This window comes from Myxocyprinus asiaticus, chromosome 41 (genome assembly GCF_019703515.2).
Source record: "Myxocyprinus asiaticus isolate MX2 ecotype Aquarium Trade chromosome 41, UBuf_Myxa_2, whole genome shotgun sequence".
Lineage (NCBI taxonomy): Eukaryota > Metazoa > Chordata > Actinopteri > Cypriniformes > Catostomidae > Myxocyprinus > Myxocyprinus asiaticus.
Window position 1 is genome coordinate 4,573,499 of NC_059384.1, and position 24,106 is coordinate 4,597,604.

Sequence of the window (24,106 nt, forward strand, 5' to 3'; positions counted from 1 at the left end):
CCAGTGGTCCAAAGTCCTCTTTTCAGATGAGAGCAAGTTTTGTATTTCATTTGGAAACCAAGGTCCTAGAGTCTGGAGGAAGGGTGGAGAAGCTCATAGCCCAAGTTGCTTGAAGTCCAGTGTTAAGTTTCCACTGTCTGTGATGATTTGGGGTACAATGTCATCTGCTGGTGTTGGTCCATTGTGTGTTTTGAAAACCAAAGTCACTGCACCCGTTTACCAAGAAATTGTGGAGCACTTCATGCTTCCTTCTGCTGACCAGCTTTTTAAAGATGCTGATTTCATTTTCCAGCAGGATTTGGCACCTGCCCACACTGCCAAAAGCACCAAAAGTTGGTTAAATGACCATGGTGTTGGTGTGCTTGACTGGCCAGCAAACTCACCAGACCTGAACCCCATAGAGAATCTATGGGGTATTGTCAAGAGGAAAATGAGAAACAAGAGACCAAAAAATGCAGATGAGCTGAAGGCCACTGTCAAAGAAACCTGGGCTTCCATACCACCTCAGCAGTGCCACAAACTGATCACCTCCATGCCACGCCGAATTGAGGCAGTAATTAAAGCAAAAGGAGCCCCTACCAAGTACTGAGTACATATACAGTAAATGAACATACTTTCCAGAAGGCCAACAATTCACTAAAAATGTTTTTTTTTATTGGTCTTTTGATGTATTCTAATTTTTTGAGAGAGTGAATTGGTGGGTTTTTGTTAAATGTGAGCCAAAATCATCACAATTAAAAGAACCAAAGACTTAAACTACTTCAGTCTGTGTGCACTGAATTTATTTAATACACGAGTTTCACAATTTGAGTTGAATTACTGAAATAAATGAACTTTTCCACGACATTCTAATTTATTGAGATGCACCTGTATTTTACGGTTCACCACTATATAAATTACTAAATTATTTAAACTTGATATACTAACCTTCTGGAACTATGAATGTCTGCTTTTCACTTTAAAATGTATCATTAATTACCATAGTAACTACAGAAGGGCACATGATGACATGAAGTTCATCAAGAGTGATAATATAACCTTCTAGGCACAATGAGGCAGGTTTATAAATTAAAGCAAGATCTGCTAGAATACGGTAAAAGAAGCACAATGCGTATTGAATGTCTTCACAAACAAAGATAGTCAGCCAAAAAGCGGTTTGCGTCATGCCACGTGACCAAGTGAATGCACCACATTTGCTGACATCACAGAGCACAGTAAACAAGATCACCTGAAAAATTGCTATTTTATTACAAAATAATTCTATTAGAACACATTGGATTCACTCCGAGCATCTCATTTAATATTTATGCTGGAATGCAACAGAGATACAAGCCTGCAGTATTTTAAAACTGGGCCCACCAACATAAACAGTAGTGATCCGTTTGAACATTAAAAATGAACAAGATATTGAAATGATGTCAATTAAACAGACTAATCAGAACAGCCAGAGAAATGTTTTCTCAAGAATGAATATCTTCATGCTGATTCAAATGAATGAGGAAGACTGGGAAATTTGAGGTTAGGTTTGTGCTGATCTGACCATTTAAAAAAAAAAAAAAATTGAACTAGAGGTAGACCGATATCTCAGTTTTACCAATTAATCGGTGCCGGTTATCGACAAAAATCTATGCTGATAGGTGCCGAAAGTTTTTTTTATTCCTCCGTGTTCCTCTGATAATGTTTTTTAAAGTGAAGCGAGGGCATGCAAAGAAAAATGCGACTATATGGAAACGTCCCTCGTCACCACATACATCCCGTCTCCAACTTCATATATTGTGAATAATAATAATAATGAATATATAGGCTATAAAAAGCTTTATTTGATAAATATTAAATATAAAGCATTGAAACAGAGCTAAATCTCAATCACTTCAAAATAAGAGTCCCTGGTGTGTTTCAGGCGTGTTTCGTGTTAAAATTTCCATGTTATGCACCTAATCTTCACTGTAAAAAATCCAACTTCAATTTTGTCAGATAAGCTCAATTTTAAAAGTTGATTGAACTATCGGAAAAAAGTGAGTTTACTTAAAACAATCAATAAAGTCAGCTTTTATGCCATTTAATTCAGAAAAACTTACATTTTTAAACACTGAGCACATACAATGTCAAGTTTGGTGGTATATATATATAAGTAAATTTTTCATCAGATATTGAACTGTATATTATTATATATTGACCTTACCATACTAATTGACTAAATGTTTTTTGCAAAATAACTGCATGATTGTCCATTTAGTGCATTTTCTGTGGAAATGGAAGTTTACATTTTAAGTCTTATAAAGCCAGGCTCTACCATGGAAAATCAGGAAATTGGGAATTTAAATCTTTGATATCTAAGGATGTTATTTATTTGTTAAAGTCCTGGAAAGGGCTTGAAAATGAATGGGTCAAAATCTGTGGGAGACTTGTAAGGCTGAGCACTGAACTTCACATTGTTGCATCTGCTACTGAGCATGTACACTGGAGAAGCATTGTGGCTGAAGACATTACCCACAATCCCCCGCACTTGAATTTATTTTAGTGTGTTTGGTCAAAGCGTGCCGACTTATAAGGACATGTAAATAATCTGTTTTGAATAAATAGATGTTTTAGCTCTTTATGTGTTTTTAATTTTGTTTTGCTGTAAAAAGTCGTGTTTTGTTTAGTCACCATCAGGGTGATTTGTGTTTGCTTTGAAGAAGTTTATATATTTATGAAGTTTACAAGTTTGAAGTACTTGCACCCTACACCATCTTTTAAGTTGAACCGACTATTTGGTCTGTTGATGTGGCTGATACATGATCTTATGTTGAAATATGGATCTGCTGGAAAAGAATGTTTTTATATAATTTTCAAGAATATTGAAATTATGGTCAAAATGGTTAAAAATGTAAGTTTATTAACCTTAATATAATCATTGATATTTCTGAGTTCGCTGAACTTATTGTATTAAACTCATGGAACTTACGATCCAACTTGAATTGTTAAGTTGGTCAAACTAATTTGCCTGAAGTTGAGTAAACTCAAAAATGCTTTCAGCTGGTTGCCTTATTTTTTATTTTTTACAGTGTTCCTTTTTTTCTGATTATTATTGGGATTGTATTTGTTTCGGACTCTGCCCTGTATGTCTGTACCGACTAAGAAAATGTTGTAACATATGAATCGATTTTAAAAATGATCATCCGATTAATCTGTTATCAGCTTTTTCCATCACCTTAGTTATAGTTATTGGCAAAATCCACTATCGGTGGACCTCTAGTTTGAACTAGTCTCCGATCATCTGAGATAATCAATAACTTTACAGAGTTCCTAGATCAATCCAGCATGGACAATTATAAAAACAGTCAGCAAGGCTGTTCTCTACGGTTTACTCAAGACTACTCATTTCCTTTCTATCAATTACCGTGATGATGTAACTAGTGATACCTGGTTCTCTGGATCCTGCAACAATGGGATGGCTCTGAACAGGAGCATCATTCAGCATCAGAGCTTTTAACCTTAAAAATATAATTTACAATACACTTATTAACACCATCCATCTCTACTTTAATTTTAAAACAAAATTAGAAATCATTCTCCCCTACAAACAACTTAGGCAAACAGATATGCAAAATGATGGAAAGCCTGGCCAAGTCTAGCTATTCTGAAAGTCGTCAATGGAATTTACCTAAAAAAAAATCAAAAATAACACACACACACATTTGTCATTCGTGGTCCACACACATTAATGTCCATCTAAAGGGCAGGAAATGGAAATGCAACAGGATTGAGGTTTATTCTGCTTCAATTCAGCCAATTTGCATGATGTAGTAGTTCTATTGAGCATCTGTGGCATAAAGTCGATTTCCACAGGTAATAATTTCAACTCGTACATCAGTTTGTAAAGAAAACAAAAAGTGCATGTCTGAAATGTGTTTGTCTTTTTCTGATGTCCAGTAGAGTTCATCTTTGTTTTTGACCTGGAATATTCCTTAAATGTATCAAATATTCTGGAACTGGACTATAAATGAAGTGCTTTCCCTGAACTGGCCGAAATAAAACTGAATAACTGACCCCTCACTGAGTTTTTGAATATCTGTCCGGTACGGTTCAGGAACGGAATAAGTTCAAATGGAATACATTCTTCATCCATTCTGAGATCTTTACCTCTTAAATACATTTTTAATACATTTCAAATACAATTCAAACAAGCATATATCAAATCACTTACTAATATCGCTCCTTAATCCTCCTGTGCTCAAAACATTAGCTTTGAGCTCAATTTGGAAAAATGTTTCCTGGGGTCAACCATGTAGGTCATTAAGTAAGGTCAGGACCTTCATAATAAAAGCAAACCCATAAATCTCTCGTTAATTTATGCGCATGTGTTTGTATGTGGAACACATTTAGTCCAACTTAAAAAAACAAACATCTGCTTTTCAGGGTTCAAGCCCCGGTTCTGCCAAAAATGACTCCGTAAGGCCGAGACAGACAGCAGGAAATGAGTGTGAGTGTGTTTATGTTTGTATTGCGAGTGAATGCGTGCATTATTTGTGTCGGCTAAAGGCTCTGTAGAGAGCGAAGCCCAGCATGGCTGCTATTGTGGCGCCCAGAGTCACACGCAGCCAGAAAGATGTGCTGCTCATGTCTGATCCATTCAAGTGCCTGCAGACAAAAATTGACAAAGAAACATTCAAATACATTCAATGACCTTCTGTGACCTTGATAACACACGTCCACCCATTTAAGAAGGCTTATTTTAGTCTGGCATCTGAAAATCTTTGAAGTCAACATGAAACGATGTTCGCAACCCATTTTACTTCCATAATCTGACGTATTTAACGATGAAAAAAATACATGAGGCGGCGCAAGATATTATATGTCGATGAACAATTAAGACAAACTTGTTGTTTTCTTTGGAATAATGAAATGTGCACTATAAGACCCCACCCCCGAATAATAAAAGACTCCAATTATTCATAAGTAATATTGTATAAGTTTACAATCTTTTGATGAATAGATTTTTTTAAATCTTTTTTGTTGTTGTCCTTCATTTGTAAGCATGTAATTCTGGTTCTGTTCACTATTTTTTTATTCCACTAGATAGCAGCAAGTACTAGATTTCTTTTCCTCTATGACCTTACATCACAAAATGCCGATCTAAATGTAGGTGGCGCTCTAACGCATTTAAGCCTTCAGTCTAATTTTCACCTCATGCACCACCCTCATTGTTCATTTTGAATATCTCGGCCTCTGAGTGGACTAGAAGCTCAATCTAGGTATCATTAGAAAGCTGAGATTCTCCCCCTTTGCGATGATGTATAACATTTTATCATCAACAGTCGATATCAGATGATTTGTTTAACATGCTTTTTCTGCTGGACCGCATATTTTGTTCTGGACATCTAAGATATAACATTGGATTATTCACACAAGCAAGCTCACAGACAAGCAAAAATGGGTAGTTTTTAGAAAACTACAAGCAGATATAAAGTTTTGCTATTTGTGGCTTACAGCAGCGCATAAGTGACGTTTGTATTTGATATCTTACAGAAATCATATTTTACTTTGAGATTCTTTTGAAAATCTTTCAAAGTGTGGTATTAGGGCAACAAAATAAAAAAAAAATTGTCTATTTAAATGCTATATGAAAAACCTTTATTTTCATATTAATATTTCTATCACATGACCACTAGGTGGCGCTGATATGTGATGCGAATGTTTTCAGGCCTTATTTTGTTATTTTAAGTAACATAAATGCAGAAGTGATGAAAAGTTCAGATTCTAAGCTTTCAAACGATACCCCATATGCCCGACTTATGTATTCGGAGACTTGAACATTTTAAGCGTAAACCTTTTTTGCGACATAGCGCCCCCTTTTGGAGTTGGAGGTTAAGAAAATAAATAAGTAATACATTTTGATGCTTAAACAGCAGTTAAACTAAACAGTTAAATTATTATTTTAATTATTAATCATTTGTCCATTGCAAAATGGAAATAAATTAAAAAGATAAGTCTTGGCACGATTTCATCAGAAACCAAAAACAATGCATTAGTTAACCTGCTTTCGTATGATTTAAATAGGAAGATGTGCATAATCTTAAAATAATTTATCCAATTTTTATTTACTTTGCATAGTTTATACAATTTGAAAGTTAAAATCACAAAATGTGGAATTCAGTAAACTACTGCTCTATATATTTTGTCACAGATTTTTGTCTCTATTCACTGTCAATAACAATCTATTAAATTTTCAAAACATTCTCCATAGTTATACTAAAACTATTCTGAAGGTACATTTTGGCATGTTTTCATAAGTATCGCAAATTTTGGATTCCACTAAAATACATGCTTTGGATAACCTGTTTTGTATGGTTTATACATACAAATTTATTTGTAAGCGTTTGAAAGATGTCAGGGTGTTTGTGTGTAATACTTACGGGTACATGGCGGCCCAGGTCAGCTTGCTGTAGATGTGTGTGTGAGTGTTTGTGAGCAGTGCGGAGAAATGGAGAGGGGAAGGCAGCCGGTGTTTGTAACAAAACTCAGATGGGCTCATACCATGATGCTGTTTAACTTCTATAAGATCAGCTTTAGAGCCCACCACTACACACGGGATCCCACTGTCCATATAGTGCTGCTACAGACGACAAAAACAAAAACAAAAAAAAGCAGACTGATTTAAATGATGAAGGGTTTCCGACAGTGGAACACGTGCCATGCATTTAATTATGTGTGTGTCAGAGTGTGTTTGTAAAGTATTACTACAGAGCTAAAGCATCTTGTGTATGTGCAGTCATTTATTACCTTATATATACTAGCACAGTAATTAAATGAGTCTGGATCGCTGACATCATACATGAGACATGCCACATCACACGCCGCATCTGCTGCTTTTAGAAACTCAGTTTCCACATCAACCTCTTCCAGCTACATGAAATAACACACATGTCAGTCAGGAAAAGACCAACTACAGTTTGTGTAAACACTTGGCTCAAAGACGTGATGTTATTTTTTTTATTTAATTATTCAAAAATACATTAAAAGTGCTTAAAGTAAAAAAATGTCTCAGTGGTGAAACCGCCCGGAGACAAAAATAAAAGAAATAAATTATACATTATTATAAAATAAACTAATTAAAACCTGAAATTTAGAAATAAATAAATGTTGGTAATTTGGAATAAACATTTAATATTATTTCTTAAGAGTAAGAAGCAGTAAAACAATTTTGTTTAAAATATTATCAATATTTGAAAAATGTTTGTCCACCAAATTAATGTCAGACGGTGTAACCAACATGTTTTGTCATGTGACAATAAACTCATAAAACAGAGAGGACCGCCTCATGACGGTGTGTTTTTACAAAAATAACAGATATCTTTTAATTTTTATTAAAAATTCACATTTTGTTCAGGTCAGACGGAGCAACCTTAAGAAAACGTGATAATCGTGACACAAAAATTCATATTTCGAACTAATATACCCCCCCCCCCAAATGTATGAAAACTAAATGTTTTTTTAAGCTGTGTACACTCAACGTGTATTCGAAGTGCAAGGAAAGTATTTTAATAGCTTTATTTGATGGGTTGCACCACTTGACATTTAAGTCATTTAAAAAAAATAGAACTATAGAAAATGCTATAAATGTTTTTCAAAATGTATGACACCAACATGGACACAAATATTACACTTCTACGAACTTGGTACATGTGTTTTAAACTAGATTTATACAAGATTTCACATTTTTATCATCTCGGACAACCTTGTATGTCAGTGACCAACTTACTATGAGATACTTCTCCTGATTGGCTACTGAGACACTGTTGATGGCGTATACGGCGGGGGTACCAAGGTTGCATCCGTTTTTCTAAAAACACACAAAATTCAGCGTCATCATCACCTCTGTAAATATTTGGTCGATTTTAAACACTACAACTAGCAGCAAATTAGATAAATACTTCCAAGACAGACAACAAAGTAAAACAACAGAAGTAGAACAAGAAAACAGTTTGAAACACAAATACTACTATCTGCTTGATGAATAAATAAATAAATAAATAAATAAATGAACAGAAAAAAATCCAATCTCTTTCATGTTAAACGGTGATGTACAACAAGGTAACTAGTACGTGTTCAACTAGTGTTGGTCACTTGGTTTCTATTTTTGTTGCATCACCCTGGAAATCTCATTAGTCCTCCACACAGCTGTATATTAAACATGGTCGCTTTCAGTCAGTTCAGTAAAATGAGCTCAAACTGAAGTTTTGCTTTCGAGATATTCTTTCACCTCAGCGCTCCGCTGCAGAAAAGCTCGAAGGAAGTCTGTCTTTCCCGTTCCGCGAGGGCCGATCACTTTACAGAGGAACACAGTTCGATGGGTCTGTCTCTTCTCCAAATCTAACGGCTTTTCCCTCGTTACTGAAACACACATGCAGAAAAAGACAGACATGCTCTTAAATCTCAGTCAGATCAAACAAACCGGTGTACCCGAGTTTAAAGCAGGACTGGGTGTGAATCAGATTACCTATGATGGCAGACGTCTGGGAGTCTTGCTCCATAAGAATCGGGTAGCCGAGGTAACCCAGATGCTCCAAACACCGGTGGACATCCAGATATGCAGACAACCTGAAGTCAGGTCAGTGAGATTACGTATTTGGTTTAAAAGCTGAGTTCACAAACTCTGGATTGTGAACTGATGCTACTGTCTATATTTGAAATCTACAGCTTCTGACATTCATTTTGGTGCCCAATCACTGGCCATTGATCTCTTATTTTCAAAAACTTTCAAACTCAGACTAAACTTTAAGTTTTTTTTATAAACTTATTCTCATATATTATATGGGTGTTTCTTCAACTTTGGCCAATAATCTTACTATCTAAAAAAAAAAAAAAAAAAATCATACTCTCACTAGATTATTTAAATTGTCTTCGCTCAATGTCCAACTACGGGTTTTTTTTTTTCAGGTGTCTTTAGGCCTGAGTCTATGTCAAAAATAAAAAGTCTCTCGAAAAAAAATGTTCTCTTGAAAAATATGTTTGTTTCCTCTCCAAACATTTTTGGAGGAAAAAAAAATTGAGAGAATAAAAAAAATTTATTTTTTGTAGGACATAGGCTCAGGAAGGCACTAAACACCTAAAAACAAAATATATATATTTCACCTACAAACATTTTTTTTCCACAGTTCGGTTCAGGGCTTCATAACTAAAAGTTTATGTATCCTAAATACAAACAATTAAATATTATTTTCGCTGTAATTTTGAAACATGCCACATTTGTGTATATCGTGTTCAAGGTGCGTTTACTTTTCCTTTCTTGTACTCACATCCACTGACAGAAGTAGCCGTGTTGTGAGATGTAGTTCTCTTCTGTTATGGGGACGTTACAGTACACTGACGAGCCCCAGGGCATGTAGGGTAAAACACTAAAGAGATTTCTCAACTCTGCAGGGGAGAGAGCCGAGTCCTTATCCTACAGGAGAGAGACAGACTATCATTACACCAATGAAACTCTACCCTGACAAGATTTACAAAGTTCGTTAGAAGGTGAAATCCATTAGTGTGATTGCTCACCTCATCATACTTATCAAAGAGCTTCTGCAGGAACTGCTGACCCACATGATTCAACTCTGTCGTACAACCGACAGGTACTCGCAATCTAAAAACACACGCATACACTCATTTAAAATCTGATTTCCTGAAGCAATCAAAAACAAGTATGTATTTGAAAGAAAGGATCAAAGAAACTAACATTCTACATAACATCTCCCTTTATGTTCCGCATAAGAGATAAAGTCATACGGGCTTGGAACAACATGAGGGTGAGTAAATGATGACATAAGTGTAATTTTTTGGAGAACTATCTCTTTAAATATGCAGACAGACAGACATACTGTGGGTAGAGGTAGTCGTCTGTCAGTTCCAGTGTGTCATCGTAGCCAAATTTGCGCAGGATGGTCCAGGTGGTCTCATGACGTCCTCTTTGGATAAAGAGTGTGTTTAAAAACAGGAACCCTACAGAACACACACACACACACACACACAAGGATGTGGAACAGAGTGTGACAATAATAAAAAATGACCAAGATAATAGCGCAAAAAATAAATAAAATTAAATTAAAATAAAAACCAAATATACAAAAAACTAAACTGAAAATAGATAAATGAAAAAATGAAACAAGCCTAATAACTGTGTGAAAAGTAACAAAAATGAAACCAATTTAAAATGGCAAAAATAAAACATTCAAAACTAAAATAACCTTACAGCATTCCTGAAGCGTCTTTTTATCTAACACTGTATAAACCTAAACCTGCTTGCGTAAGGAATTTTAATATTTGTTATACGAGTCACCTGTTTACTGTAGCAATGTCAGGAATATGTTAACAATGTGTTTGTGTGTTATTCACTCCCTCCAGGTAAATTCAGCCACTATCTGCATTATTTGCAGTAGCTTGCAATTTTGTATAATTTACGCAACTTTTTCACACAAACCGTGAATCTGAGGTAATCCGATCGCTTTTCTCCATGTTTGACAGTGGCAAAAAAAAAAGGCTCGAAAAGCTTGACACCCCCTTTGTGTCACTGCGTTTATGAACCCTCAATGACCAAGAACATTTGCCATTACACAAATATAAAAGTAAAAATGGAGTGCTTTGCATTCACATTCAAAATCCTTGTTTAACTTTCGTGGGACAGCGGACGACACGCATACTTCACAGCTAACATTTTATCTTCTGGAGCTGCTCTGAGTGTGGTCCGAGGTGCGGGTCGGTGACAGTCCGAGTTCATTTGGAGTGCTCACATAATGTACTGTAAAATGACAGACAAATCGCAGCATTTAAAATTGAAGTTTTCATTCTGGGCCGGAATTTCTGTTTATGTTTTGGCCTGTGTGATCCCGCCCACTGCCCACTCACCAATAGTATTTCGACACCATATTTCGTTGCCAGATTTGAACAAGTTTGCAGGCAAAAAACACTGAGTGCTGCAGCCATGGAAGCCAGCAAACGAACTGGATCAGAGATAACAGATTCCACCCGACCTAAAAAGCCTCGCCATCCATCTAAAACCACCATGACCAGAGGTGTAGTAAAACAAGGATAAATATTGGAGATGCCTTTGGAAGATGGAGACAGCTTAAAGCCCAGAAATCCTTTAAAACGGATGCTGAGTTGGCTAATTTGCGTCAACATTCTGGCAACTCGCATGAGCTTCGAGTCTGGGGCGGGGCAGACAACTCTCCAATATTTTGAATTTGGACTGCAGTACCCATTTCAAACGCTTGTTGTCAATCTTACACATAATCACGATAATCTCAAATGAATCGCAGTTAAAGAGACAAATAAGGGTCTTCCATTTCACGGGTTTGTATTGTATTGTAAATGTATTGTATTCCTGTGTGTATTTATAATTTTTTGCTTGATGCATATTCAGTTATTATGCACTAAAATATTAACAGATAATTGCACTTGTACATCAATGACACAAGTTACACAAGTATACTGTGATTATTTGTGAGTTTCAATTGCAAAACAACACAAAAACACTGCAAATGGGATACATTTTTTTGAGAAAAGCCACAGCGAATTCACTCATTTTGGGGCGCAATAATCAAGAAAAAGTACAGAGAAAACTTGGTGGGACTGGTTAATGTCGAATGATTGTGTGTGTGTGTGTTACCGTTGAGTGTGAGTCCGTTGTCCTGCACTCCATCACTGGTGTTCTTCCACACAACTGTTTTCACATCCTCTAAAGCTTGAGGAGCCAGTGGATTCCCAAAACATAATTTCTACACAGACAAATTCAGATCTCATCATGCCATACAAATCAATGGTAGATTCATATTTTATTTTAGTTAGTTAATTAAATTATTATTTAGCTAAGCTACAGCACATTTGTTAAAATGAACATGAAATCAAAATAGACCCTATTTACAGTACTATGAAAAAGTATTTGCCCCCTTCCTGATTTCTTCTATTTTTGTGTATTTTTCATACTTATTATTTTAGATCTTCAAACGAGATATAACATTAAAACAAAGGCAACCTGAGTAAACACAAAATTCAGTTTTCAAATATATATTTTTTATTGAAGCAAAAAAGTTATCCAACACCTATATCACCCATGTGAATAACTAACTGCCCCCTTAAACTTAATAGCTGGTTGTGCCACCTTTAACAGCAACAACTGCAACCAAACGCTTCTGATAACTGGAGATCAATCTTTCACAACACTGTGGTGGAATTTTGGCCCACTCTTCTTTGCAGAACTGCTTTAGTTCAACCACATTGGAGGGTTTAAGGTCCTGCCACAGCATCTCGACTGGTTTCAAGTTAGGACTTCGACTAGGCCACTCCAAAACTTTAATTTAGCTTCTTTTGAGCCATTCAGAGGTGGACTTACTCCTTTGCTTTGGATCATTGTCTTGCTGGATAATCCAGTTGCACTTGAGCTTCAACTCACGGACTGATGACCGGACGTTCTCTTTTAGGATTTTCTGGTAGAGAGCAGAATTCATGTTTCCCTCAATAAGTCGCTCTGAAGCAGCAAAGCATCCCCACACCATCACACTACCACCACCATGCTTGACCGTAGGTATGATGTTCTTTTTGTGGAATTCTGTGTTTGATTCACGCCAGATGTAACAGGACCCCTGTCTTCCAAACAGTTCCACTTTCGACTCATCAGTCCACAGAACATTCTCCCCAAAGGTTTGACGATCATCAAGGTGTGTTTTGGCAAAATTCAGACGAGCCTTAATGTTCTTCTGGGTTAGCGGTGGTTTTTGCCTTGCCACTCTTCCATGGATGCCATTTTTGACCAGTGTCTTTCTGATAGGGGAGTCATGAACCGTGACCTTTACTGATGCAAGAGAGGCCTGCAGTTCCTTGGATGTTGTCCTTGGCTTTTTTGTTGTCGCTGTGCTCTTGGAGGAATTTTGGAAGGTCGACCACTTCTGGGAAGGTTCACTACTGTGTCAAGCTTTCTCCATTTTGAGATAATGGCTCTCACTGTGGTTCTTTGGAGTCCCAGAGCCTTTGAAATAGCATTGCAACCCTTTACAAATCACCTTTTCCTCATCATTTCTGGAATTTCTTTCGACCTTGGCATAGTGTGCTGCTGGGTGAGACCTTTTAGCCAACTTCATGCTGCTGAAAAAGTTCTATTTAGGTGTTGATTTGATTTAACAGGGCTGGCAGTAATCAGGTCTGACTGTGTCTAGTCCAACTGAACCCCATTATGAATGCAGTTTCATAAATTTGGGGATTTAGTAACCAAGGGGGCAAATACTTTTTCCACATAGGCCCAGTTGGTATTGGATAACTTTTTTGCTTCAATAAATAACATTATCATTTAAAAACTGTATTTTGTGTTTGCATTTTTGAAACAATTTAGTATGAGATATACACAAAAACAGAAGAAATCAGGACTGTAATTCTTAAGTAAATGTTCCTGGTCTTATTAGGTATTTTCACACTGCGCTTAAACCTGGGTTATCCTCTTTAAAACCCAGCGTTTAACCCCAGGTTAAGCAACGTTTCAACACTTGTAAAGTAACTTTAAAGAGAGTTAGCAGCTCTTCTAACCCTGGGTTATAAAACCCCGCTCAACACATTTGTGGGGTTAACCAAAGGTATACAGTGTGAAACAATGTGGTGTTAGAATGTTTCAGAAAGCTGTTAAGCAACAGACAATCAATCATATAATGCTCGAGAGCTTACCTCATTTAATATTCACACACTTTGTTCAGTCGTAGAAATGTTCACGTAGGGTATTTTTTCGATTTTATAGATTATTTCAATGTACTTTTTGACAGGATTTGTTAATTGAAATCGAGGTTTCACATAAAAATATTAGCAAACGCTATAGTTAGATAGGTTTTCCATCCACCAAAGGCTGAATAGGGAAGAGAAAAAAAATGTCATAGCGCTTGTTTTGATGCCGCCACTGATCTGATCAGCTGCACATGTGTGCGCTCTCCAAATGAATGTAATATAGGTTAACAACATGGAGACTGATATAAATGACACTTATATTAGTAGCTTGACTTCGTCCATCGTGCATGTATACACCGGCTTAAAACCATAACTGGCCTTGGCGTTGTGCAAATATTGATGAATTGTCTCCTTTCTTTTCTTTAAATACCCATAATAAAGTGTTAGTTACATGACAGTCAAATCATATGGATTGCCTATAAATGAGAGAATCAAACATCCACCACCACTCCTTCTTTTACCATGATGATTCAGATATATTGCAAATTATTGCTTTGTTCTGTGACGTGTTTCAAGAATATTGCATCTACAGCCAACATTTGGGAAGTGATCATTTTGACAAACTTTGCAAGTTGAATTGTAATGATAATCATTTATCATTTCATAATGCTGCACTGCTCAGCTTGTACCGCACATGCCCGTTAGAGGGTGCCGCATGCTCACACAGCGCTGACTGCAGTGGTGAATGTAGACTGTCAGATTTTAAAACGCAGCTGTTTTACTTTTGGTAAATCCCGCAAGGCCATATTGCAATTTTAAATGTTAATTCAATCAATCGTGCAGCCTTAATGGATTCTATACCGATGTCTCCGAAGTCAAAGTCTGCTCTGTCTGCAGGATTTTATGATTATACTTGTAAATTGTTTGATATACAATGAGCACTTTCTAGATAAACTCAATGATTTCTACATATTGATTTCAAGTTAACTTCCTAGATGATTTTAAATAATTAGATTTTAATTGATTTTAAATTAACACTATGCTGACAACTTCCTGTGTGGTGCACTTTCATTTTGTTTTGTGCATTATTCTTGAAAACCCATGTTGTCTTTAATGAAAAAATACTTTGATTTCTCTAACCAGGTTGCTTTGCATTCTGATAAAGAACACGTTATCTGAATCATGTTCAAGTTACTTTTTAGTTGAGTACATTTAAAAGTTGAAAAATCGACGTGAATCGTCCGATTTAATTTTTTTGCCATATCACCCAGCCCTATTTTCGCATGCTTTTTACATTCTCCGTCTAAGGGTAAAATGTCGAACAGAGATGGCAAACGCGTTACCTGACTTTATTCCTTTAGCATGCATGTTCATAGTATGTTTCAGAAGCCAAAAGACAACAGAGCATATCTGCTTGGCAATGTTTCCACTGATACACAGTTTCATTGATAAGCATTTAATGGATAAGGATGGCCTTGAATTAACGTGTGAAAAGCCCTTTTGTGAATGATTCATCAATGCATGTTATTCTAATTAAAATAAACATTGTTTTCATAATCAATCATCAAAATGTAATAACTTTCTCCAGCTCATCAAGAACTTTTCTTTTCTGTTTACAACAACAAACCGCAGGGGCGGGTACAATTATAACTTACAAATAATATCATAGCCTAGCATCCATGATTCAGTAAAATCCCAAAGAATAAAATCAAGTCTCATTTTGCATCAGATAACTTACATGTGTTGCAGATGCTGCTTCTAATTATATTTCTATTGTAAAAGCGGATACTGGGGAAACCCACACTGCTGTTTGTGTGCTCACCTGAAAGCAGTTAAGTTCAGCATCACTAAGAATGTGATCGTTATCCTGATCAGAGATACTGAAGATACGACTCAGAGCACGCACACACTGCGGCTTGAGCTATACAAACACACAGAAGAAATACTGAGACAATCATAATGCTCCCAAACATGAGTGTATGTCTGTGAGAAGACATGCAGAAGAGTTTGCATGTACCTGTTTGTCTTCAGGGTCGTAGAGGGGAGCAGTCGGGTGTAAAACGGCTTTTTGAGCATAGTAGAAAAGCTCCGAAATATTCTTCAGATTCTTAGCAGAGCACTGCGGACACAGACACACACACCATCTTATAATCATCCCACACTAGAATTTTTTTGTGAGTTATTTGAATGTTTTTGGACTGGCCCCATTCACTTCTATTGTAAGTTCCTTGCTATTCCCTATGCTAAAAATTATATAGTTTAGAGTGTTGGAGTGGGATTTTGGTGTATTAGTGTTCTGGTCAGACCACACCAACACCAACATTCAAACTCCTGACTAACACACATATGATTTGCCTGTATATGTAGTACGTCCCTTAACAATGCTGAGACTATAAGGGAAAGTGGTGTTTGTGTAGTGGTTCTGACCTCCACACAGGTCTCAATCTCAGAAAACTGGTTCATGATAGGCAGGATGGTTTCCATGGAGCTGCCAGAGCGAAGATCAGACTTGTTGCCTACTAGGATAATAGGAATCCTAGTAAAAAAACAAGAGAATTATTTTACATTAGACATTTTTAAAATGCAGATATATTCACTAAGGATGCACTGACGTAGTAGCCGCCGATATTTATCGGCCAATTATTGACCAAATTAAAACCATCGGCAAATTGGTTTTAAGCATGAAAACGGCAAAATGAAAAAAACAAACAAACAAAAAAATGATAGTTTATTTACACTGCTTGGCCAAAAAAAGTTGCATACTCTAAAATGTTTAGTTGGACCACCTTTAGCTTTGATTACGCCACACATTCGTCTTGGAATTGTTTCAACAATATTATGAAACGTCACAACATTTATTTCCGTCCAGAGTTGCATTCATTTTTGGCCGAGATCTTGTATCGATGACGGGAGAGTCGAACCACTCCGTAAGTCTTCTCCAGCACATCCCAAAGACTTTCAATGGGGTTAAGGTCAGGACTCTGTGGTGATCAATTCATGTGTGAAAATGATTCCTCATGCTCCCTGCACCACTCTTTCACAACTTGAGCCCGATGAATCTTGGCATTGTCGTCCTGGAATATGCCCGTGCGTCAGGGAAGAAAAAATCCATTATCCCACAATAGAACTTAATAGGGCGTTTTGTTCCTTTGGTAACTTTAAATTTTTCCATGATGTGATTGACATTTCCGTGGAATTGCCCAACAAATATGTACATAATATGAATCTGTGATGTTCTATTATATACAGAACAAACATGTAAAATGTGAGTTTTGTTGTTTTCAACTGCAAAAACAGAAGTGAAAAAAATATGTTAGGAGTACAAAATAAACTTAGCAAAATAATCAATCATCATGCTTTGATATTTAGAAAAAAAAAATTTTTTATCTTCCATTGCGGCTCTCTTTAAAATGTATTGCCTGTCATGTGTTCAACAGATCCAATCAGTGGAAATTATTTATTTTTTAGAACAACAAAAAGCTTTTGTACCTATTTGTACATTTTTTAAAACATAATATCCGAGCAAAACAGTAATCTGATGACAAAATAAGGCAAGTGCCAAAATATCGATATTGGTATCAGCCAATAATCTTTTTGTTAAAATCGGTATCTGCCACTACCACATCTGGAGTCGTGAGTTCGAATCCAGGGTGTGCTGAGTGACTCCAGCCAGGTCTCCTAAGCAACCAAATTGGCCCGGTTGCCAGGGAGGTTAGAGTCACATGGGGTAACCTCCTCGTGGTCTCGATTAGTGGTTCTCGCTCTCAATGGGGCACGTGGTAAGTTGTGCGTGGATTGCGGAGAGTAGCATGAGCCTCCACATGCTGTGAGTTTCCGCAGTTTCATGCACAGCGAGCCACGTGATAAGATGCGCAGATTGACAGTCTCAGAAGCGGAAGCAACTACCACCTGGATTGAGGTGAGTAACCGCGCCACCATGAGGACTTACTAAGTAGTGGGAATTGGGCATTCCAAATTGGGAGAAAAGGGGATAATATATATATATATATATATATTAGTTAATTTCATATCGGTGCATCCCTAGAATCCAAACAGTCAGCAGAGAAGAATTCAAAAACATACTTGCTTCCTTTTTCAGCTCCTCCATTCACCAGCGGGATCCATTTAGTTCTGATCTGAGAGAAAGAAAAAAACAAGAAAAAAAACTAAAAAAGAATGAAAAGATCAGTTTAAAGAAAACAAGAGAAAATGTGAGGGAAAAATATAGAAATAAGAGTCAAGGACACACTGAGATGGTTTGGCACTGAGATTGATACCTTGTCAATGGTTTCCTCTTGTGTGACATCATAAACCACACACACCACATTGGCCTACAGAGAAGAAGACATAATCATATTCACAATGGGCTTATAGTAGAGGGAATTTGCTAAATAAAATTACGTTTGAATGAAAATGTATGATTTTTATTATGTAGTAACTGTTTTATAAAAGCAATAAGGCTGTGCTATATAGAGTGCAACTGCCCACTTTTATAGCCAGAAATATTTTTCCCATTCATTTTTTCCATTGGGATTTTATAAAATCATTCATAAGAGTTGTAAGCTATGAACCAAACCAACCATTACAAACTTTGATCTGAAGCAAAAAAGTAGACAAAATCGACATTATTGAAAGAAAAACGATGGGAATGTATAAAAATATTTTATAAGTACAAAAACTATTGAAAAAAATGTCAGATATATACGAAAAAATAAGTAATTTGAGAGTATAGGGAGACCAACTTAATTAAATAATTTGCAGTGTGTCACTGAAGTGGGCGGTCGCTGCAGAGCTCTTTTGGCGCACTTTGTTTGCCGTGATTCTCTGATTGGTGGATCTTTCTCTTCGGGATCATGGGTAGTGTAGTTCTTTACCAGGAATTCCACTTTTATAAACGATTTATAAAAAATAATGTTGAAATAACATGGACTGATGGCTTCAATAGAAGCATATAACATCGATTAACAACCTCAGAGCTCACGGTAGGTCTGTCTTACAAGTTTTATAAGTTATCATTAATAATAAATTCCCCTATGGAGAAAATAAATGGGATTTTGACTTCTGGAACCAGACAGTTGCTCTCTATTGTTAATATAGTCACGCCAGATAAGGTCTCAACAAACAACACCCTTTGGCTGTGACTATATATTTACAACATTAATTGACCTCTCTTAACTTATAGCGTATTCATGTAAAACTCAAAGACAATGTCTCACCTTTACGATTTCTTCTCTCAACACTTCCTCAGTTTGCTCATTTTCTGTAGTGAAACAAAGAGTATTAGTAAAATATTGCAAGGCAAATATTACAAGTTACTTATCGCACATGCACAGACACAAACCTGAATAGTCGACTATATGTGTGGGCACTTTCTCAGGTGTGACGTCTGCAGGTATTGTGATCTCCTCTGCTCGGAGAGGAACCTGACGGCAAAAACAAATCAACTTCCTCTAGCTGCATCAAGAACACACAGCTGCCATTCTGTATTAACGAAGAGTATTATAGAACAACCTGTCAAACTCACCTGCTCTGGAAACTCCTCTCCAACCAGAGACATGATGAGCGAGGTCTTCCCCACTTTGGCTGGAGGAAAAAAAGAATATAAGACATTCACTTCATATATAGATTTATGACCAACAGCTCATTTGACTTCATGATAATATCAAGGTCAAATTTGTGACATGATTAATGACTGCACAGCAATCACAAACTCTGTTGCCCTGATTTCTTGCAAATCTCTGAGGCGTGTACTACATGCTTTGAGTGGCAGTGGCTAAGAACTTAATTTGATTTATTTCCAGTTTTATGATAATATTTCCTCTCCTTCACCAGAGCTATTTATACATTATATAGTCAGGGTTGGGAGGGTTACTTTTGAAATGTATTCCACTACAGATTACAGAATACATGCTGTAAAATGTAATTTGTAACGTATTCCGTTAGATTACTCAAGGTCAGTAATGTATTCTAAATACTCTGGATTACTTCTTCAGCACTGGTAGATTTTTTCACTTGTTTTGACTATAAAAACTCTGCCAGTACAGTAAGACAAAATACACGTTAAAAATATATTCTCTGAAAAACCGAAATATCTTATGCAGTGTTGTTTCTAAAACAGGATAAATCAAAAGGATCTTAATAGAGAAAAAAGATTATGATCTAACGTGGATTTTCTTAAAAAAAAAAACAAAAAAAAAAAAAAAATTTATATATATATATCGGATCATTTATATGTATAAATGTTTTCCAACTCAAAAGACTAAATATTAAATGAAACAAATGACAAATATATATATATACATAAACACAGTTGTGCTCAAAAGTTTGCATACCCTGGCAGAAATTGTGAAATTTTGGCATTGATTTTGAAAATATGGCTGATCATGCAAAAAAACTGTCTTTTATTTAAGGATAGTGATCATATGAAGCCATTTATTATCACATAGTTGTTTGGCTCATTTTTAAATCATAATGATAACAGAAATCACCCAAATGGCCCTGATCAAAAGTTTACATACCCTTGAATGTTTGGCCTTGTTACAGACACACAAGGTGACACACACAGGTTTAAATGGCAATTAAAGGTTAATTTCCCACACCTGTGGCTTTTTAAATTGCAATTAGTGTCTGTGTATAAATAGTCAATGAGTTTGTTAGCTCTCACGTGGATGCACTGAGCAGGCTAGATACTGAGCCATGGGGAGCAGAAAAGAACTGTCAAAAGACCTGCGTAACAAGGTAATGGAACTTTATAAAGATGGAAAAGGATATAAAAAGATATCCAAAGCCTTGAAAATGCCAATCAGTACTGTTACAATCACTTATTAAGAAGTGGAAAATTCAGGGATCTCTTGATACCAAGCCAAGGTCAGGTAGACCAAGAAAGATTTCAGCCACAACTGCCAGAAGAATTGTTCGGGATACAAAGAAAAACCCACAGGTAACCTCAGGAGAAATACAGGCTGCTCTGGAAAAAGACGGTGTGGTTGTTTCAAGGAGCACAATACGACGATACTTGAACAAAAATGAGCTGCATGGTCGAGTTGCCAGAAAGAAGCCTTTACTGTGCAAATGCCACAAAAAAGCCCGGTTACTATATACCCGACAACACCTTGACACGCCTCACAGCTTCTGGCACACTGTAATTTGGAGTGACGAGACCAAAATAGAGCTTTATGGTCACAGCCATAAGTGCTATGTTTGGAGACGGGTCAACAAGTATTGTGCTCCTTGAAACAACCACACAGTCTTTTTCCAGAGCAGCCTGTATTTCTCCTGAGGTTACCTGTGGGTTTTTGTTTGTATCCCGAACAATTCTTCTGGCAGTTTTGGCTGAAATCTTTCCTGGTCTACCTGATCTTGGCTTGGTATCAAGAGATCCCCGAATTTTCCACTTCTTAGTAAGTGATTGAACAGTACTGACTGGCATTTTCAAGGCTTTGGATATCTTTTTATATCCTTTTCCATCTTTATAAAGGTCCATTACCTTGTTACGCAGGTCTTTTGACAGTTCTTTTCTGCTCCCTATGGCTCAGTATCTAGCCTGCTCAGTGCATCCACGTGAGAGCTAACAAACTCATTGACTATTTATACACAGACACTAATCGCAATTTAAAAAGCCACAGGTGTGGGAAATTAACCTTTAATTGCCATTTAAACCTGTGTGTGTCACCTTGTGTGTCTGTAACAAGGCCAAACATTCAAGGGTATGTAAACTTTTGATCAGGGCCATTTGGGTGATTTCTGTTATCATTATGATATAAAAAGGAGCCAAACAACTATGTGATAATAAATGGCTTCATATGATCACTATCCTTAAATAAAAGACAATTTTCTTTTGCATGATCAGTCATATTTTCAAAATCAATCGCCAAAATTTCACAATTTCTGCCAGGGTATGCAAACTTTTGAGTACAACTGTATATAATATATATAATACATAGGTCATTGACAAATAAGGTTGTCCGAGGTGATAAAAAATAGAAATATTTTAAAAATCTCATTTAAATCACGTCAAGTTAGTAGACATGTAATCGTAGAGTTCATGTTGTTTTTAGTATTTTCTACAAAAAATTATTTATTGACTTATAAAATGTCATGTGGTGTAACCATCAAGTAAAACATATTAAAATAATTTCCTGTTTCAAGATGAAAAATATATATATATATATATTTTTTTTACAAATATCGTGAATTTTTAAGTCAAGAAGTTCTCATGGTTACACCAAATGACCTGAACAGAATATGCCTTTTCATAAAAATGTCAACATATTGATAATGACATGACAAAAAAAATAAAAAAAATAAATAATAATAATTATTCTTTTTTTTTTTGGTTTTCTCTGTTTTATGAATTTTGTTACATGAGAACAAAATCGCTACCTTTGATTTTTGTGGACAAAAGTTGTTCAAATATTAATCATATTTTAAAATAAAATGGTTTCACTGCTTTTTTTTATTTATTTTTTTATATTTTTTTTAAGAAATAATACTAAAAAAGATTATTCAGCACAACTCATGCCAACTCATTTCTTTTTTTCTCAAGAATTTCAGCTTTTAATAATATTTTTTTTTTTACTGTCTCTGGATGGTTACACCACATGACATTTTTGACTTTAAGCCTCAGAAAAAATATAAAAATGACTTTTCAATGACTCAGCAATTGAAAATATTTTCATCATAGAAGAGGTGTAGTCAAGTAATTGTTTTGTGTGAATTGCATTTCTAATGTATTTTTTAATTAATTTATTAAACATGGACAAAAATAAATAAATCAGCGTCCGTCATTGACCCACATACTGTATATATGTGACATCTGTCAACTGTCTAAATTTGCTCTAATGAATAAGAAGTTAACAGGAAGTTAATAAGCAGCCCTTTATAATAATCACATGCGTTCTACTTGACAAACATGCACCTATAAACACAACACATGTGCTGGTGAACTTTCTACAGGAATACATGCATTATGTTTATGTCACATGTGCTGGTGTGATTTGTTTTCAACTCACGTTCATTTGATGTTTAACTAAGCACAAACCCCTCGCCCTAATGATAGTCACCATAGCAACACATTCATTATCAATTCACAACATTCAACACACACTTCAATTTGTTAATTCGAGTTTATATGAGGAGGTTTGAGAAATTAATGCGAAAATGAAGCTGTCTAATAAACTAACACAAATATATTCCTGTTACACGAATATACGATGAACCAAAATGACCGAAAAGGTGTTAACAATTAATATGTATGAGTATTTATCAAATCCAAATGCATATTCAATAAAAACATGTGTTAGTTAGCACTCTAAACCCATGCTAATTTTCATTTAACTGTCACATTTAGTTGCTTTGACATTTTAAGAGTATCTTACGTTCCCCCAGCAGCAGTATCCGGACATCGCGTTTCATTTCACTCCGCTCTCGGTGCAACTCTCCGACAGGTTGCGTTAATCTTGAGCTTAACTTCGAATCAATTCAAAACTCAGTGCTAGTTTCTTGCTAGCTCCATTCCAGTCAAAGAAACTGGCAGCTCTGCGGACTTCCGGTTAGAGCCAAAATGGAGCGCCCTCTGCTGATATAAGCGTTTCATTTTACCCTTATTGTTATTTTCTTTTCTTTTCTTTCTTGTCTATTTTAGTACCTGTAAGTATTTTATACGCTTTGGCAATATTGTAAATAATAATGCCAATACAGAATCTGGCTCTAGATGAATCAAATAATAGTTTTACTTTGTATAAATTATTCCATATTGGTACTTAAAGGAATATTTCGGATTCAATACAAGTTAAGCTCAATCAACAGCATTTGTGGCATAATATTGATTAACACAAAAATGTATTGCATCTCATCCCTCCTTTTCTTTAAAAAAAAGAGCAACAATGTGGGTTACTGTGAGGCACTTACAATGGAAGTGAATGGGGCCAATCAGTAAACGTTAAAATACTCACAGAGGCGTAAACAATATGTGCGTTAAGATTTTTGTGTGATAAAATCGCTTACTAACCTTTTCTGTGTATCCTTATAGCCTTTATCCTTATAAACTTTGTTGCCATGACGATGTAATGTCAACAAACCCTAAAATGACTGTAAAAATTATAATTTAAACAACTTTACAGCTCAAATAATACATACGTTTCAAAAGAAGAATTAATGCAAGTGTTTTATAAATTATAAGCTTCACATTTCTGCCTTTAAATCTTTCAAAATGTGGCCACATTCACTTCCATTGTAAGTGCCTCCATTTTTGCTCTTTTTAAAGAAAAGGAGGGACCGGTGGGGGGGGCCTGGGTAGCTCAGCGAGTATTGACACTGACTACCACCCCTGGAGTCACAAGTTCAAATCCCAGGGCATGGTGAATGACTCCAGTCAGGTCTCTTAAGCAACCAAATTGGCCTGGTTGCCAGGGAGGTGTGATGAGGAGGAGGAGGA

The 24,106-nt window shown here is 36.0% G+C and overlaps 1 protein-coding gene across 1 annotated transcript; it reads right to left on the reverse strand.

The window, feature by feature from the left end:
• Positions 1-1,224: 1,224 nt before the first annotated feature.
• Positions 1,225-23,194, reverse strand: rhot2 (ras homolog family member T2). The gene is made up of 19 exons (XM_051682024.1): positions 23,049-23,194; positions 19,196-19,254; positions 19,013-19,094; positions 18,888-18,931; positions 17,949-18,002; positions 17,755-17,807; positions 16,099-16,207; positions 15,689-15,790; positions 15,494-15,592; positions 11,636-11,744; positions 9,849-9,969; positions 9,529-9,613; positions 9,282-9,427; positions 8,483-8,583; positions 8,246-8,376; positions 7,745-7,825; positions 6,766-6,888; positions 6,399-6,598; positions 1,225-4,623 (listed from the first exon to the last, which is right to left on the reverse strand). The coding sequence occupies exons 1-19, from the start codon at positions 23,083-23,085 to the stop codon at positions 4,506-4,508; spliced, it is 1,854 nt and encodes a 617-aa protein (XP_051537984.1). The 5' UTR covers positions 23,086-23,194; the 3' UTR covers positions 1,225-4,505.
• Between the last annotated feature and the right edge of the window lie 912 nt (positions 23,195-24,106).

Excerpts from the sequence above, each read along its gene's own strand:
- rhot2 (XM_051682024.1), bottom strand. The coding sequence starts at position 23,085 with ATGAAACGCGATGTCCGGATACTGCTGCTGGGGGAAC. Across the intron at positions 19,095-19,195 it reads GAGAGGAGTTTCCAGAGCAG|GTTCCTCTCCGAGCAGAGGA; the intron begins GTGAGTTTGACA and ends TTTTGCCGTCAG. Across the intron at positions 8,584-9,281 it reads GGCTACTTCTGTCAGTGGAT|GTTGTCTGCATATCTGGATG; the intron begins GTGAGTACAAGA and ends ACCTGACTTCAG.